A 17,712-nucleotide genomic window follows, 5' to 3' on the forward strand; every position below is an offset into this window, starting at 1 on the left:
TTTTGGATATGTTGCTTGCATTGTCTCACATTGGTGTTCTTTTTTTGTGCTCCTGGTATCATACCAAGTGCTGAAGTTAGATAAATGCCCAAAGCAATATTTCTGCAAAATGTTCTGTACTTTGAGCTCTCTGTTTTGGATTGTTAGTAGCTCCCTCCAGTGTCATTCATAAATGTGGAGTTCATCATTGTAGGTCTGGGCTGAAAGCAAACCTTTTCCTTCTGTTTAAAGGAATCCCATCTGTACTCAGAATGGGAAAAGTGTTTTCAGTTTGCAGCTCCAGCCACGGGTATAATTAGACATCATGTGCCATGGACTGGAAACCTGGTACATTGCATTCAAGAGCTCTAATTATTTACTCGTATCTTCTCTACTTTATTACTACTGGGAAAAGTGATTCTTCCAGATGCCCCTGGGAGAACATGCACATACAATAAATAATAATATTAAGCCTAGCCTTGACCTGGTCAATATCTTTAAATCTTATGGTCCTCACCTAATAATCTGAGAAGGCAGTAATGCCTTAGGATAATGACTATAAGGTAATCAGAAAATTTACTTTTGTATTACTTGACAAAGGAGACAGAAAGTTGAATTTCCTTATTACTTACAGAGAAATTGCTTATCTCTTTAAAACCACCCCTGCTGTGTAATTAGCTATCTTCCAAATACAGGTTAGACAAAATAACATGGAACAAAAGAATAATAAATCAGAACAATAAAATAAAAATAACTCATTTCTTAAACCCGAGTCAAACAGTTCAGCTATCATGGAAGGAGGTGAATGTGGAACATGAAGGACTGTTAAGGTCAAAGGGCTGAAGAATACATGAAAGAGACAGAAAATTTTTATCTTGATAAATAAACAATTTTAGCCATCAAGGAGAAAAAGCTTCAAATCTGGGCAGAATGTCTTCTAATAAGGGAAACAAACTTGATGATAAGGAAAATAATGGAAGGAAAGGAGATAGTGGTGCCTGTAAAGGACAATCGGGAAAGACTAAAGGTCTGCTATAATTGAAGAGAAAGGAAAACATTCCTCCTTTTTAGTCTAAGTTGATAATATTGTGCGATAATTGTTTTTTCGTACTCACCTGAAGCTGTGTTAATGTTAGAAAGCATAATAACTTAGTGGAACAAGTCCTTTTGAAATCAGAATCCAACAACAACATGTAACAACCTTTCCCTGGAAGTCATGGCAGCATTTGAAGGTAATGTTCTGAGTACTTCACAACACAGGTTAAAGTAAGAGTGTTATTGTGACTGTCAGTAGAGGGCCAGTCAGAGAAGACTAATTTAAGTTTGATTCAAGAAGAGCATGGAAAGTAGTACTTTATTTTACCTTAGAAACAACAGATGGACTCTTCATTTGCCTGCTAGTGCTGATTTTATTGGAGGAGGGCTAGTGTCCTTGTAGTGGCCCTTTTATGTGCTGCTGCTTCACAGGTCACCTTTCAGAAGATCTGCTGGGGTATTCAGAGCTCAGGACTGGGACCAGCTCAGAGCATATGCAAGCCCAATGGAGAATGAAGCTGTCTCCCTCTTTCAGACATTATTAAAACCATCAGGTTGGTTCATATTGTCTCCACCCTTCCAGGTAGACCTGCCAGCACAACTGCACCCATGTGACATTGTCTATACTTCCAGTGGTGAGTTTGTAGAAAAAGTTTCACCAATTGCTTTGGCAGAATCTTTGCTGAGCATACTGGTCACAGTAGTCTTCTGAAGATACACTTTTTGAGACTTTTTATTGTCCCCCACAATTTGACTTTTACCTGTCAGTGTGATTCTTTGTATCAAGGAACCTAGAGAAAAAGAACTACTGTGGTGATGGGGTTTGTGGGAGCATATAGCTGATTATTTTATACTCTTCCTTTGTTGTTTTTTGTTCATGAGGGAGTACTTCTCAGAATACTCCAACTTTGGTTTCAAAGGATGAATTTCATGCAAATGCCTAGTCAGTATCCAAACCCTCATAGTAAATCAGAATATTTTCTTCAGTCTTTGAATCTTCATTGAGTCTACATGATTTATTTATCTGAGACTGCAAGGTTTCAGCTTTCTAAAGGACTTTCTATTTTGTCTGTGGTCCATAAAATGCTTCCACAGATTCATTTAACACTAAGTAAAAGCATGTCCTTCAGGGGTTGACAAGGCTTCAAAGAAAAGACCTTTTTGTTAATTGATAGCTCTGTTTCATCATTAAGCCATGCTTCAATGTGTGTGTCAAGAACTTGCTGATGAGAAGCAGGGTCAAAGGCAGAGAAGCAGGAAAGAAAAGCCTCTGGAAGCTCTGTATATTAAGCAATGAGTTCAGGAACCAAAGACAAACAGTAGGGAGTGTTGGCTAAATGAGGTAGGATGAACTCTTTTGTCACCACTCCAGCTGTAATGAACTAATAGTTGTTGGTCTTTTTCCTCTGATAAAAGTCAGAATTGGATGAATTACCTGACATTGGTCTACAGGTAGGCAGCTCCTTCCCAGATTCTACTGGGAGCTGCTTTTTTTCTGGTCTCTTCAGAAGGCTATGTAAGAAGTTGTCTGCTTCTTTTGTTGTCTGAAGATCACATGTCCTAAGGCTTTTCATGACTCCGTGCATCAGAAATCTCTCAGATAACTACTAGCTAATATTCCACCTCTGTCATAAGTCTCTGGGCATTCAAATGAGACCCATTCAGAACAAACTCCTCTGCAGAGTCCTGATTATTGTTTGATACAACAAGTAGACACAAACACTTGTAGAAAAGTATTTGCCTTCATCACTCTCACAGCTGATACACATCATCCAAGTGTCAGGGGATACTGGTAGGGCTTTAACAGCTCTACCTACGGTGCTGAACTGGGGAGGGGAGAAATTTCAGTATGTTACATTGTGATGTCATTTTTCCATTTAAAAATGTCTGAGTTTCTTAGAAGCTGATTCTGTGAAAAGATAGAGCAGAATCATACCAGAAAGACTGGTATTGTGCATTTAGATAGAAGTGCCAAAATGATGCTGGGCAAACAAACTTGATTTTGATAATTTATCATCTTAGTCCTTAAACTTTGGAACTTGCAGCAACTGACACAGGACTACTTGCCTCTGCTGAATTTCTCTGTACAACTTGGCATTGCTGCAAAGTCTTGGCACTGAGGCACTTCAGATCTGGTCTCAGTGGTAGATTGATGTGGAGAAGAATCTTAGAACTTTGTGTCTGTTTAGTGTCAAAATCTTATACTTGTGAATGTTTTTCATACACTTACTCCTGGGGATTTTTGGTTTTTAATGATTAATATGGCTCTGGATCAGGGTCAGAATCTTAATCTTGAACTTTCCACCTGTTTTTAAGTAAAATTCAGACTTCAGTCTAAACTGTGTCCTGTGTCTCAGACTTGTTACAGAAGAGACAGAAAATGCTGTAGTTCATCCAAGTGTCTAGAGTTGGTTTGTTTGACCTGCATTCTTGTGAGACTCAGAATCTTCTCTAAATTTTCTCTTGCTGTTGCCACACTGCTTTCTCTCTTTCTTTAAATTTCTCTTTGTCTGCAGCACAACTTCACAATATACAGTTTAATTCCTTGATACATCTACCAATCTTTTCTGCCCTTCTGTTCCTGTCAAAATGGCACTTTCCTGGATCCTCATGGGTCACTGATTATGCCCCAGATCCTTTTTAATGCCAACCATATAGGTAGGAATGGTTTGCGGGGATTTTTCTAGAGAGGTGAGGATAAATGGCTCTCAAGGGTCTCTAACAGGATGGAGAATAAGATGAGTTTCAAGACTTTGTTGTCACAGTGATGTGATTTAAAACTTTGTGTTCTTCATAAATAAACCCAGGAATTTCCTTACTCTTTCAAGGACAGAGAGGACTCAGTTTCATCACTGATGAGAGGCTCTGTGATTCATGCTGGGATCTTTGTGTGCTTTAACATATAACTGGGCACCAAGAGAAAATTCTGAGAGGGAATGTTTTCATGTGTGCTGGAATATACATCAGGGAATATTTCCTTTTGTGCTATATGCATGATTATAGCAGATACTCAGAGGTTAGTATGCTAATAAACAAATAATTTTCTGGCCCTGGCTCAGCTTCATGCAGCAAAGATCTCTCACCAGCCTGAGACAAAGAGACATCTGCAGTTGTGTCCAGACAGCCTAAGCTGAGAGTGGTCTGTGATTCATACTAATACCCAGATCATGCCCAGACTATGTCCAGTTCTGTGTTTGCCAGAAGCAAGTGGGTCATTTAATATTTTATCAGTATACATTTACTTGTATGGACATGAGCTCCATTTTAATTCCTGATACAAGCATAGCCTAAATAAAATGGTTTAGATCTGGAAATTGTGAGTCATTCTCATATAGCCATTCCCTGCATTAGTGTTCTTCCCTTTTTCACAAGTTTTAAGCAGCCATATCTGTCCCTCAAACAGGAGATGTTACCCTGTACCCATGCTGCAGAAACCACAGGTCTCATATTTGTGCTACTATCTGTGGTCCACCAGTAGGGATATAAGTGGTTTGAAATCACCTTTTATTTTTTATTCTTTTAGTACAAGTCAATGGCTAAATCTTTTCAACTTAACAGAGGAATATGGACCTCTAATACTCTGGAGTCCAATCTTTGTTGTTTTGTGTATGTTTTACCCTTTCTCTGTTGCTGTTTCCACCAGACTGATGGAGAATAAAGGATGGGAACAAGGTTTAAATGGGAAGGAGTCTCAAAGAGACATCCAAATTTGCATATGGATTTATTCTCAGATCCAGACAAAGTTGTACTTCTCTGGATCATTTTTAATACATCATGGTTTAATTCTAGTGGGCAGCTGAGCCCCACAATGGTTTGGTCATCCTCTTCCAGATGGATGAGGGAAAGAATCAGAAGCGTAAAAGTGAGAAAATTCATGGGTGGCAGTAAAGACAATTTAATAAGGAAAGCAAAAGATGCTTTTCAAGCAAAATAGAACAAGGAATGTATTCACCACTTACCATGGGCAAGCAGGTGTTGAGCCACCTCCAGGAGAGCAGGGCCCTATCATGTGTGATGCTGACTGGGGTAGACAAACACCATCACTTTGAATATCTCCCACTTCCTTCTTCCTGGAGCTTCCATTGCTGATCATTGCCATAGGATCTGAAATCCCCATGGTCAATTGGGGTCAATTGTCCCAGCTCTGTCCCCTTCCAACTCCTTGTGGACCCCCAGGCCCCTTGCTGGTAGAGTGAGGTGAGAAGCAGAAAAGTCCTCAGCTCTGTGTGAGCACTACTCAGCAGTAACAAACCCATCCCTGTGTTATCAATGCTGTTTCCAGCACAAATCCAGAACACAACACCACACAAACTACTACAAAGAAATTTATCTCTGTGGCTTCAAAACCAGTACAAATATGCAGAAGTTGAATTTTTTTACCAGAGTAGCAAAACCCCTAATAGATTGTAATAGCCTATGTCTATTTACCTTTGATTTGAATTGTTATTTTTCTTCAATAATTAAAATTAGGATCACATTTAATTTTTAAATGGATAAGCTAAGATATTGAAGGAAACTTCTGTGCATTACAATAGTAGCCATCTGAGAGTAATTTCCTAAACATGGAATCTAAGTGTTTTTCAAGCAGGAATCAATAAAGGTTTAAGAAGAAAATCCTTTCCCTCTCAGCAGAAGGGATTGTAATTTTCCCTGAAGAGCTCTTTCAGTCAGCTCTTTCAGAGATGAGCTCCACTGGTTAGAGCATGGTGCTTATAACACCCAGGCTGTGTGTTCAATTCCCTGTATGGGCCATTCACTGAAAAGCTGGACTCGATGATCCTTCCAGCTCAGGGTGGGTACCTTCCAACTCAGAACATTCTGTGATTCTGTGGAAACACAAAGTGAGTGTTCTGTTACCACCTTCTGTGGTTGTGTGGATATTACTGTACCTTACTTGGAGCTGTGTTGGGAGTCAAGGGGAGAGTCAGTGTTGAGAATGACAGGTTTTCAATTTCTGGTAAGAAAATCAATATTAGAGACTTTGTCAACCAGCCACTGATGTGGATGTAGAAGATAGTTTGCCTTTAATGTTTTGAATGTTAAGTGTGGCAGAAAGCTGGTTTGACTCAATAAGCAGTAGCTGACATGAAAAATGGATCTTCCTCCTAGAGGAAAGCTGTGACTTGTGCAGTGCTTTTCAGATGGTTGAAGGCTTTCTTGGCCAAATTTCCAAATTTCCTGCTTCTGTAAAAGGCAGAAGTGTCACTGAAATCGATGGAACATCTTCATTTCACATCAGTAAGCAGGTTCTCTCCTATACAGTATCTTCCTTTTTCTGGTTGCTGGGAGTAGTCATTCTCCATGTTTGGTAAAGGGACATAGCCTAACTGACTGAGCTGGCTATTGTATTGGCAGTGGAAAAGGGGAAAGTCTTACATGGAATGTATGCTTTTCAGGGAGTTGTCAGCCACTGAAAGTAATGTGATGGCCATTAAATGCTTGATTTTACAAATCATTTGGGGTAGATGAATTCCTGTTTAAATCAGTGGATTGAGACCAACAATAATGAATTTTTTTATGTGCAGGCTTTCCTATTTGAAATCCTCTGGCACCTACTGAAACTGTCTTATACTAAATGCTATACAATATTATGCACAACAAACGCACTAAAAAATAACATCAGTAATGTTTAAGTTTGGAAGATGGTAATGGAGAACTTAATCCTTAAATACAGAAATTAAGGGAACTGCTGATGGGTGGGACAGATATTTGGGTGTGAGATTGCTTTTCTTCCCGTGTTGGAAGTAGGCAGTCAGAATCAGTATATGTTGAAATCTGGAGGCTGAAGTCAAGGATGGTGAATGAGAATTTTTCTGGGGGTGGCAGTGATGCAGTGGCATTCAGAGGAAATGTTACCATGGTATTCACAGACTGATGTGAGCATATAGGAGATATAGAAGAAGAAAAGCTCTGAAACCAGTGCCAGGATATGGATAGAAAAAGCAGAAGGATGCTGAAATCTCTCATTATCTGAAAGTGGCATTTTGCCTTTGTATGTTAGCAGTTTTCTTTTCCTTCATGTCAGTTTTTGTGTAACCCAGTCTTTGACAGCGACACTCAACCATTTGCGATTCATTTTAGTTATGTCTTCAATAAAAAATGTTGCTCAAAATTATGTCCTTTTGATGTGAACTGCAATTACCAACTTTTAGTCATTAGTATAAACTATTTAGTTCATTTCTGTAGGTCAGGAGACTCAGGTGCTGTATTGCATCAAGATTTGGTTGTATGTGCACTCCAATGCAGTTCTGAATGACGATGCTGCACTAATCCTAGTTGCATCTTGCAGGATGATAATGATCCTGTAGGATAAATCATCAGCTTGTTGTACAATACAACAACAGGAGTGCTGCAACCAGGATGGGCAAACAGTCACAGCACAGAGGTTTGCACAGGAGGATGTGCAGAATGAGACATCCTACTGGCCAAATGGGGACACTTGAAGTGCACACAAGGCAGTGACTGGGCACCATTCTGTGACCATTTGCTCAGGTGAAGGCCACTTATCCCATCTGCCTCTCCATGCAGAAGGATGGACCTTCCTCTGAGAGCAAAGGCTGCAGCTCAGATGGGTCTGCACCATCCACCCCTGTGGTAGTCAATGCCTCCACCCAGATGGAGCTGCTGAAGAGACAGGATGCAGCACGGCCCCAACTGCAGGAAGTGCCTGGACCTTTCTCCTGTGGCACAAACAGGCAGCAGACCTACTGAAAAGGTCAGGAGCCATCTAAGAGTATTAAGAAGGATTACAGAGCACTGGGACTGGTGGTATAGGTCTCTAAAGCACAACATAAAGCTCAACATGCCTCATCAATATGTGCTCACAGCCCATAAGGCCAACTGTACCCTGGGCTACATCAGAAGAAGTGTGACCAGCAGGCTGAGGGAGGTGATTCTCCCCCCTCTACTGATCTTATGAGACCGCATCTGGAGTGTTCCACCCTGGACCCCTGACATAAGAAAGATGTGAACCTGTTGGAGCCAGTCTTGAGGAGGCCATGAAGATGATCAGAGGACTGGATTACCTCTTCTATGAAGACAGGCTGAGAAAGTTGGGTTTGTTCAACCTGGAGAAGAAGAGACTCCAGGGTGATCTTAGAGCACCTTCCATTACCTAAAGGTGCTGCGCTCTCGCCCCGGTTCCCTTTGTTTCAGCCCCGGCTAGCTCTTCTCTGGGGCGAGAGTGGGCGATGGAGGCACCCTCCGCCGCTCCCAGCTGGGGTTTGGAGAGTGCCTTTGTGGGTTCCGGGCAGCGCTAGCTAGCCTCGCGGTGGTAAATGAAGAGCGGATCCTGCTGGGGGCTAAGTCCGAGTTTATTGTAGCCCAACGGGGCCAAATGTCCTAGAACGGTGCCAGCCAACAGGAACAAGCACAAGGTTCTGACACCAGCTTATAAACTGTAAGGGAGGGGTATCCAACGACCAATGGGGATAGGGATAGGGGGTGGCTCCAGGATGGGGGGATATGGTGGGGTCCAATGGGGGAAGGATATGGGGGGAGCCCCAGGTCCTCGCCCAATCACCCGGTGCCCTGAGTAGAAGCTTCTGGATGGATGGGAAGGGGCACCGAGTGACAGACAAGGCACCGGGGGGGGGGTAAAGGGAAAGACTGCGCCCCTTCCAGGGCGATGGACAGCTACTGGAGAGGCGGGAAAGGAGGACAAGGCGGGAAAACTGGGGACAAACCAAGTTGTACATGGGGGTACAAAGGAATAAACCAATACATAATACAGGGATAATAAAACATATACATAACGCAACTCCACATAAAGGTGCTACAACAGAGGTAGAGAGGAACTTTTCAAAAGAGTGTATAGTGATAGGACAAGGGATAATGGATTTAAACTGAAAGACAGTAAGTTTAGAATAAATATAAGGAAGAAATTCTTTACTGTGAGAATGGTGAGGAAAAACTGTGTATGCCCTATCCCTGGAAGTGTTCAAGGCCAGACTGGATGGGGCTTTGAGCATCCTGGTCTAGTGGAAGGTGTCCCTGTCCATGGTGGGGGATTTGAACTACATAATCTTTAAGGTCCCTTCCCAATTAATCCATTCTACTGTTCTATTTTTCCAGTGAGATACACAGCAGAAACCTCCTGCTCAATCTGCTTCTGTAGGAGTTATAGGTGAAAATGTGCTATATGCCTTAGTTGAATTTGTCTCTTATTAATTACTTTCAACATCCCATGGCAAGTACTGTATCTTTATTGCATATAGGTACCTGTTTATACAGTACCTGACGCAAAGAGTTGTGTTCTGTTGTTGGGAGCTGTAGTTGCTGCAGACATAAAAATAACCAGTACTATTGATTAGAATAATCATATTATATGTTTCTGGAGTTCTTGGAGAAGAATAGGGAATATATTTTTCATCCCAGTTGATATTCCCTTCTTAATTAAAACATTTATTAATGTCTAGGTTTGGGTGCTAACTTTTAATGAGCACACTGTAACTAAAAATCCCTCATAAATATGTAAAGCATGTTGGGTTACTCCAAATGTGTCTAGAAGTATAAAAATCATATTTTCTTAATGACAGTATTAAAATATAATGTGCTCATAAATCTGTTTATATGAAAAATATGCAGAAACTAATAAACCATCCAAAGCATTATGATTTCTGAAATTTAGACCTGTCATCTATGAAGGCACCAATACCATGAAATTGTGATGTGATGTCTATGTTATCACAAACTACAGGTGTATCACTCATTCTAATAAAATTATTGAAAATACATTAAAAATAAGAATAAAATATCCTGAAAAATATGCCAACATATGTATTTCCCATATATCAAACTTCTGTATTTCATTGTGAGGGTGTATTTCACCATAGTCGTAAGAAAGGCACTTTTTTGGTTTTTTTTGCAGAATTTATAGAATTTGCATTTCAGGTAGTGTCAGTAAGATAATCATTCCTATCTGGAGGTTGTAATCAAGAGAAATCATTCCAGAGGGTGTAAAAACATTTGAGTTTTTGTATTTATTAAACTGATGCATCTTTACATGTCTAGTTTGGATTAACAACTTTGCACAAGGACAGAGCATGTGAATTTCTGTGGTATTTTTAGTGACTGTAATGATCTTTGATAAAACCTGACCTACAGTGCCATCATTGTTATATATAATTCATCTGATAATCCTTTATTTGGCAATGAAAAAGAAAAATCCTTTAAAAGATTGCATAAGCATTTCAACAACTTTCTAGCCTAAATATATGTAAAACTGCTGAATTACATAAAGTATTTAACTGATATATGAATTATAAGCTCTTTCTTCAAGACTGAGAAAAGCATGAATTTAGCTGATAAATGCTGTATTCCCTTAAGAATTCATGCATTCAGTTTACAGGAGTTTCTGGTAGCCCCATAAGAGTTGTATTTTAAGGCCGAACCATATATGAAAAAGAGGTAAAAGTGATTGCATGTTGAGTTAAAATATTTCAGTGGTGCTCTCTAGAACAGTGATGTTATTTTGCTTAGTTACAGCCATACAGGATATTTGTCCAGCTGCTAAGATGACTTAGATGAATTTGGAAATTAGAAAAACAAGCAAACAATCCCCACCAACCCTCCCCTGCCAAAAAACCCCAGCAAACCAAAAAAAGACCCCAAACCTTAAACCCTGGAGAGGTCACAGGGCAAAGAAGATAGTTGTGCCTTAAATGGCATAAAAATAGTACTAGCAAATTAAATTTGGTCTTATATGCTGGAACAGCCTTGGAAAGAATTTGTTGTAATGGGAGTGTCCTCTGCTCATCATTTGGGTTGGGTGGGAGCTTCTTTGAAGATGAAAAACATTCATTAGGAAGAAGAAGCAGCTTGTGCATAAATTAAACCATTTTTCTGCTCTTGCCCTGTTAGCACTGAAGTCCCTAGGCACCTAATGGCCTTTTCCTTCCTGGACCCCAATTTTACATATACATATGCATATACATATATACGCACACACACACACACACACACACATATATATATATATATATGTGTAAAATGTGTAGAATTACAATAAAAAGATTAGGCAATTTAATTAGTGTTTATAAATTTCTTTAAAGATTAAAAGAGCTCTGTTAATGGCATGCATTATTAATTGATAATAATATTTTTTCAGAAATTGAAGTTGATATTGGTGACATCATTAGTGTGCATAAATGAGCTTTTTTTCTTCGTTTAATATAATTGTTAATTGGCTTTGCAAAGTTTTCTGCAGTTTTGGTCTGCAAGTTCTTTAAAAGATTCAACTTTGACAGCTGGCAATAAATAAATGATTATGCTATTAATGTAGCATAGTTGGTCAGAAGATACTAGGTATGAACACCATCATGGTTCTGGTTTAACTTAGGGGAACTACATAAGATTTCCAATATGTCAATATGGAAAGACAATTATAGAAATTTAGGTGGAACAGCAGCACGTCTCTATCCATACTCAGTTCAGGAACTTGTAGGGGGAAGGGAGTGGAATAGAAAATCCACTTCTCAAAGTGGTCTAAAGATGTCTCCAAAGATGTTATTGCATCTTTTTTTCTCATCCATCATATCACTGAGTTGATACATTGTAGTTTTTTCTGTGATCCACTTCCTTGGCATCAATTTTGGCACATTGACTAGCTCCATCTGGGATATTTATTTTATTTTTCTTGCATTTATACATTTAAGATTGGTACATATGGATGTCTTCCATGGGTTCACATCCATTTCTGGAATTGCAATTTATGACTGTTGTGCACATTTTATGGCCCTTGGATATTTTCAAGGCATCAGTTGTTAATAGGCAGCCTGGGGATTTGGCAGCAACACAACACAGGAATTTCTCATTCTGTGTGAAAGCATGAAGTCCTTTCCAAGAGGAAATGTAACTATCCCTATCAACCACTGCCCACTAGTAAACCTAGTTAATGCAAATATGTAGGCTGATTGGGTGGAACTGGAGGCATGATTAATTTTTTGTTGTGTTTACATGTTATCAGTTTTGTTGAACTTTCAAAGGCTAAATGACCCCTCAGTGGGTTTACTGCTAGAAAATAACCACTTATCACCAAAGTGCAGTGGTGAGACAATTACTTGTATGAATGACAGGTGGAAAGGTGAGTGTCCACATCTTTAGAAGAAAGTAGATGTCACTGTGTGTCTGCTTTGACCTGTAAATATTTGACATGTATTCTTACATACTGACTCAAGTTCAGATTGAATGGAGCTCTGAGCCATTGAGTTGCAGATGTCCCTGTTTATTGTAGGGACGAGGTGGCCTTTAAAAATCCCTTCCAATGCAAAAGACTCTGGAGTGACTGCATCAGTGAACAAAGGAAGGGTAGTCATTTTTCTGGACTTTGACATGGCCCCCACAACATCCTTCTATTGAACTGGAGAAAGATGGGTTTGATGAGTGAACTGTTAGATTGATAAGAATGTGGTTGGGTGGTTACCTCCAGAGGGTAGTCGGTCAGTGGGTCAGAGTCCTGATGGACATCAGTGATAATGTCCCTCTGGGGTTCATACTGTGAATATGTTATTTAATGTTATTAATCTTGTCTAATATTTCCTTCATTAATGGCATATGTGGAAGAATTGAGTGCAGCCTCAGCAGATTTGAAGATGACACCATGCTGAGTGGTGCTGTTGATACACTTGATGGATGAGATGCCATCCAGAGGGACCTGGATAAGCTTGTGAAGTGCATTCATGGGAATTTCATGAGATGCAAGGTCCAGCATCTGGGCTGGAGCAGCCCCTGGTAACAATCCAGGGGATGAACAAATCAGACTAGGAAAGGAAAAGCATGAGGAAAGGCTGAGAGAGTTGGGTGTGCAGTCTGGGAAAAAAAAGGCTTTGCAGTCTTCTAGGACCTGAAGGAAGCCTACAAGAAAGCTGCCAGAGGGACTTTTTACAAGAGCATATATTGACCAGACAAGGGGCAATGGCTTCAAATTGAAAGTGAGTAAATTTAGACTAGATGTTGGGAAAACTTCTTTACTGTGAGGGTGGTGAGACACTGGAACAGGTTGCTGAGAATTGTCGATCCCCGCAAGTGGTTACAGCCAGATTAGAGAGAGCTCAGGGAAACCTGGTCTAGTAGAAGGTATCCCTGTCCCTAAAGGGGGGTTTGAAACTAAGTGATCTTTAAGGTCCCTTCCAATCCAAGACATTCTGTGATTCTATGATTCTATGACATGAAGTAGCTGAGAGAGCCTCACTGCAGCCTGGAATACAAGAGGGCAATGATTTTTACATTCTGTCTATCAGTAAGACATCACTATTTGATGTCCCAAGTGATAGTCATGAGGGACATGATCAAAGATGTCTTCTATTCCTTCCTGGAGGACTCAGGACTCTTGTTTTTAAAAATTGTTGGTTTTTTTCCTAGTATATATACATAACACTCAAATGTCAAAGGATCTGATTTTTCTCTTATGTGCATTAGCAGAGATTAATTTATGAATATTTTAGGTTGGAGAATTGTGTTCCCACCCATGGGTATGTGTTGCTTATGTTTAGGATAACTTAGTGATGTATTTTCAGGATAAAGATTTTAGTTTTACTATATGAGGTTTGGTTTTGTTCTTTCTGCTCTTTTGTCCCAGAAACTGGAACAAAAACTGGAACTGGTCTAGAATTTTAAAAACATATTACAAATATTGTAAGTGACAACGAGTGTAATTTATAGAGTGGTGAACATCAGGACAGCAGGGCAAGAGGCCCCTTTGAACTCAGGATGAGAGAAAGAGGCACTACTACTATTCCCATCCTCCCATTCTGCTTCTTATGTAAACTCAATAATGTAGTTCATTACCACAGGTAGTTTAATCCCCATTTATTTGCCTTATTCATCTCTAATTGCTTCCTATCCCATCTTCTCTGCTTCTGTTCTCATTGAATATGTTTGGTATTTTTCCTCTTCTTTACAGAGTTACTCCTACCTTCTCTCCTGTGCTGTCTCACCCACCTTTCTTAAGAGATAAAAGGTTTTTTTTTTTAATGAATATATTTTAACAGGCAGGAAAAGAAGTTCAAATTAGAATGACACATTTTCATTCAGTGTTTTGTTGTATATTCCTAAGAGATAAAGTACTGTGGAAGGTCTGCATTGTCTATGAATGTTCACTGGGCAAATAACCCCATGGATTCTACCTATTTGCTTTTCACTTTCATGTTTGTTTTCCAGTTACTCTATCAAACATATTTACTAGCAGGAATCCTAAGAAATTCAGCAGGTTTTCAAAGGTTGTTAGGTTCCTCATTAGAGAGCTGATCTTAGGAGTTAGGCCTACTATACCTATAAACAGAAAGTGACACTCAGTCAGATATGAACCACTGTAGCTGAAAGGTGAAATTTTAAAGAATCACAATGAACTTCTGCTGACTCTTCACAGGTTAAACAAATAGCCACAGAAAATAATCATTCTATAACTGGTGTAGAGCAAATAATTTGTAGAAGCATATAAGCAACACTTGCCCAGTTTCAGTAAAAGAGATAATTAATCAAAGAAGTTATCTGCTATCAAATTGCTACCTATGCATTACAGATTTGAATTCACTGCTGCGTTTTTGCTAAGAAACCATGAGTTTCTTAGAGAGACATAGCAGTGCTTGAAAGAGGTTGTGTGTGCAATTGTAAGCCTCGGGAATATTTTAGAGGACTTGAGATTCATCAGAGATTCAAATCTACTGTTCTTATCACTGATCTCTTGTTCCATCTACCATGTCAGACCAAGGAGCTGAGATGAATAATGATGTTACAGCATTTGTCATATGTGACCTATTCTGTGCTTTGCTTCTGTCTCACTACAAAAACAATGGGGAAAACCTAGTTGTAACAATGGTATTATTTTGAGGATTTAATGGTGCCTAATCATTTTACAGGTATATTAATACTTATGGGATTGTGCACATGTGCACTGTAGCCTATTTAAACACTTGATTACACAGCAGAAACAGTTTGTCCAGTCTAATGCCCTTCTGTGCTGCATGTTGCCTTGGCTGGTTGGAGACCCCCAGGGAGCATGTCATCTCGGGGGAGGAGGAAGATCAACCAATACTGAATTTACTTATTGCCACTTTCTGCCTCTGGTATGGGACGTGTTAGGGCTGAAATGAGCTGCAGAGATCAGAACGATTCCATTTCAGTTTCTGAGAGAATATTTTCTGACAGCGTGCTGGACAGCAGGGAGGCACAGTTCTGCATGTAGATTGCAGTCAAGGATATGTTTGCTGTAGGCTGATTTATCCTCTTGGGAAGTAAAAGTTAATCTGTGGCCAACACCATGCTGTTCTAACTAATTCCAGTATCTTCAGCTGGCTTATTTAGAGCTGGAAAAGATACCAGTGCACTACTCTGCAGACTGCAATATTGATATATGCTGGAGTGTGAAGTCTGAGGATCATTTTGGCAGAAGCATAATTCACTTTCTAATATTTCTGTGAAATCTGGCTGCTGGGTCACAACAAATGTGAAGGGATGTGTGAGACTGGGAGCAAGTCTGGATACTTCAAATTAAAAAATAGGCTTGCTGTTATTTGTCTGCACTGGGTCCTGCACAGAACCTGGTATCTGGGAACCTGCCCCCCAGACCTGTGTGCCTCTACCACATGAAGGAGTGGGAAATCAGGCTGCTGGGTCCTATGGAGCAAGATGGCTGCAGACGTACTTCTTTTCTGGGAGCTGATTGCAGTGGACCACATTTGCTCATCTCCACATTATCAAGTGGTGAAGAGGCTTAATGTGGCCTGCTGCACGTTGGGTATCTCACTGTGCTCTCTCTGGGCTTGGGGGAAGAGAATGGCAGTCCCATCAAACTGAAATGTAAGCAAGTGTTAGTTTCCCTTGCCTCAGGAAATAAATACCTGGCCAAAAGAAGAGGGAAGAATGAATAGAGGAAGGTATATTAAGGGTGGAGGGGAAACCAAACCACTGTGATATTTGTATCACTGCAGCGATTATGATACTGAACCACAGAAACTGATTTCTGTATTTTTTCACTGTCTAAGGCAAGATTTACCTTTCAGTTTTATTGTGGATAAATTCATCATGTTGATTTCCTTTCCCAGGCAATTTTAGAACCACAGTAATCTTACAGCAGACTGGCAGATATTGCTTCCAAAAAGTGTGTTATATTGGACACATGGGTCAAACCTGTTCTTTTTATTGCTTATGACCCTAAAATGTAATTAGAACATATCTAGCTTAACATTTGAGAGAGGTCAGTTCATTCCATACACTGATCTGATATTTAAATCAAAGCTGCAATCATTAGAATTACTATCATATTAGCTTTTGAAATTGAAGTGATCACTTTTAATCTCCCTATTACCATTTGCTGCCTCTTTCTAGCATGATTGTTTCTTCTTTATATTTTATTTATTTCGATTTCTTATGTATTAATTAATTTATACAACATTTATTCCAGCTATACCTGGAAGCTGTTGCTAGGTATATTGGCTTCTTTTTTCTGTGAACAATCCGACCTGGCTTCTGGGAACTACCAGGAGAAAGTTTATGGCAAAAGCCATCCAGGATGAAGTTTCTTTTGCATTGCATGGTGGAGCCATTTTAGCTACATGTTCCCTTGCCTCACAGAGAACTGGCAGAGTAGTTTCAGTGAACAGCACCCCAAGGCTGTTTGACAGAGGGGTTACAGTGCCTGGAATGACACTGTACTCTGTTCTCTTTTGTTTGAGCCCAACCTTGTAAATCCTAATATATTGAGACCATTGGCTATCTTATCATGGTAGCCAATATGTACTTGTAGTATCCAGGCCAATTCTGCCTAGAGGCATAGATAAATTCAGCAAATTGCAAAGACGGTGCAAAGGCAATTTTTCCTTTCCTGCCACATTACCCTGGGCAGAATCTCAGAAAACTGGAGGTTTTTCAACTTGATTGAAAACAGAGAAGTTCTCTGTGAGGCTCATTGAAGCCATGTACTTACAGATAACTGGAGTTTTTCACAGATGTAATATCACTAGTAATTTGCTTCCAGGCAATCCTATTGAGTACTTTGAAATCAGAATTGAAAATTTAAAGTTCAAGGGTAGGTGTGCAACCCAATCAAATTATTTTAAGCCTTGCATTTATTCAATTTATTCTAATTTATTATTAGAGTGTATTAAGCATTCTAAGATACTCTGGGTAATCATATTGCACATCTACTGAAGTTTCCAAATATTTCTCACAAGCAATACCAAAGAGATTGCATTGCATAAATCTGGTCTGAAATCTACTGAAACATATTTAGCTGGCATGAGTCTGAGTAATACTGTTAAATGGCATTGAAAAACTGCTGTGCATACATTAATTCTAGACAATGTGCACATTGTCTTAAAAAACTCCCAGTTCCAGAAAAGAAGATTGCATGAAAGATTATTCAGCACCAAGATGAATAATGATGCTTTTCCTGCTTTTGCCATGCAATAATAAGATGGACAACATTGGGAAGATATGTATGTGTCCTGAATTACTATGGGTCCCAAGTGGATGGTAGCATCTACATAATGAACAGATCCCAGACATTTAGTGGGATATCTGGGATGTTGTTTTGATGAAGGGATTTGAGCATTTCTGACTTCCAGGAGATAAGAGATGCCTACAGCTGTTAAAGAAGACAAGTTTGAATTATCTTTTTGAAGGTTACTTTTTTCCTCTGGCAGCTATTGGTTTCTTGACCTGATTCCAAGACTGTTTCAGCCTTTCCTGGTTCATGGAGAG

The 17,712-nt window shown here is 39.6% G+C and overlaps 2 protein-coding genes across 8 annotated transcripts in view; one reads left to right on the forward strand and one right to left on the reverse strand.

The window, feature by feature from the left end:
• LOC146768641 (uncharacterized) overlaps positions 1-5,131 on the reverse strand; it is a 37,587-nt gene extending 32,456 nt beyond the window's left edge. The window contains exon 1 of the mRNA XM_085572551.1: positions 4,974-5,131. Within this exon, the coding sequence (XP_085428677.1) occupies positions 4,974-5,131 (158 nt within the window). The remainder of the gene's footprint in view (positions 1-4,973) is intronic.
• Positions 1-17,712, forward strand: part of DLG2 (discs large MAGUK scaffold protein 2) — a 982,636-nt gene that overhangs the window by 227,248 nt on the left and 737,676 nt on the right. The gene's annotated exons all lie outside the window — the stretch shown is intronic.

Source organism: Lonchura striata, chromosome 1, assembly GCF_050655825.1.
Source record: "Lonchura striata isolate lonStrDom1 chromosome 1, ASM5065582v1, whole genome shotgun sequence".
NCBI lineage: Eukaryota > Metazoa > Chordata > Aves > Passeriformes > Estrildidae > Lonchura > Lonchura striata.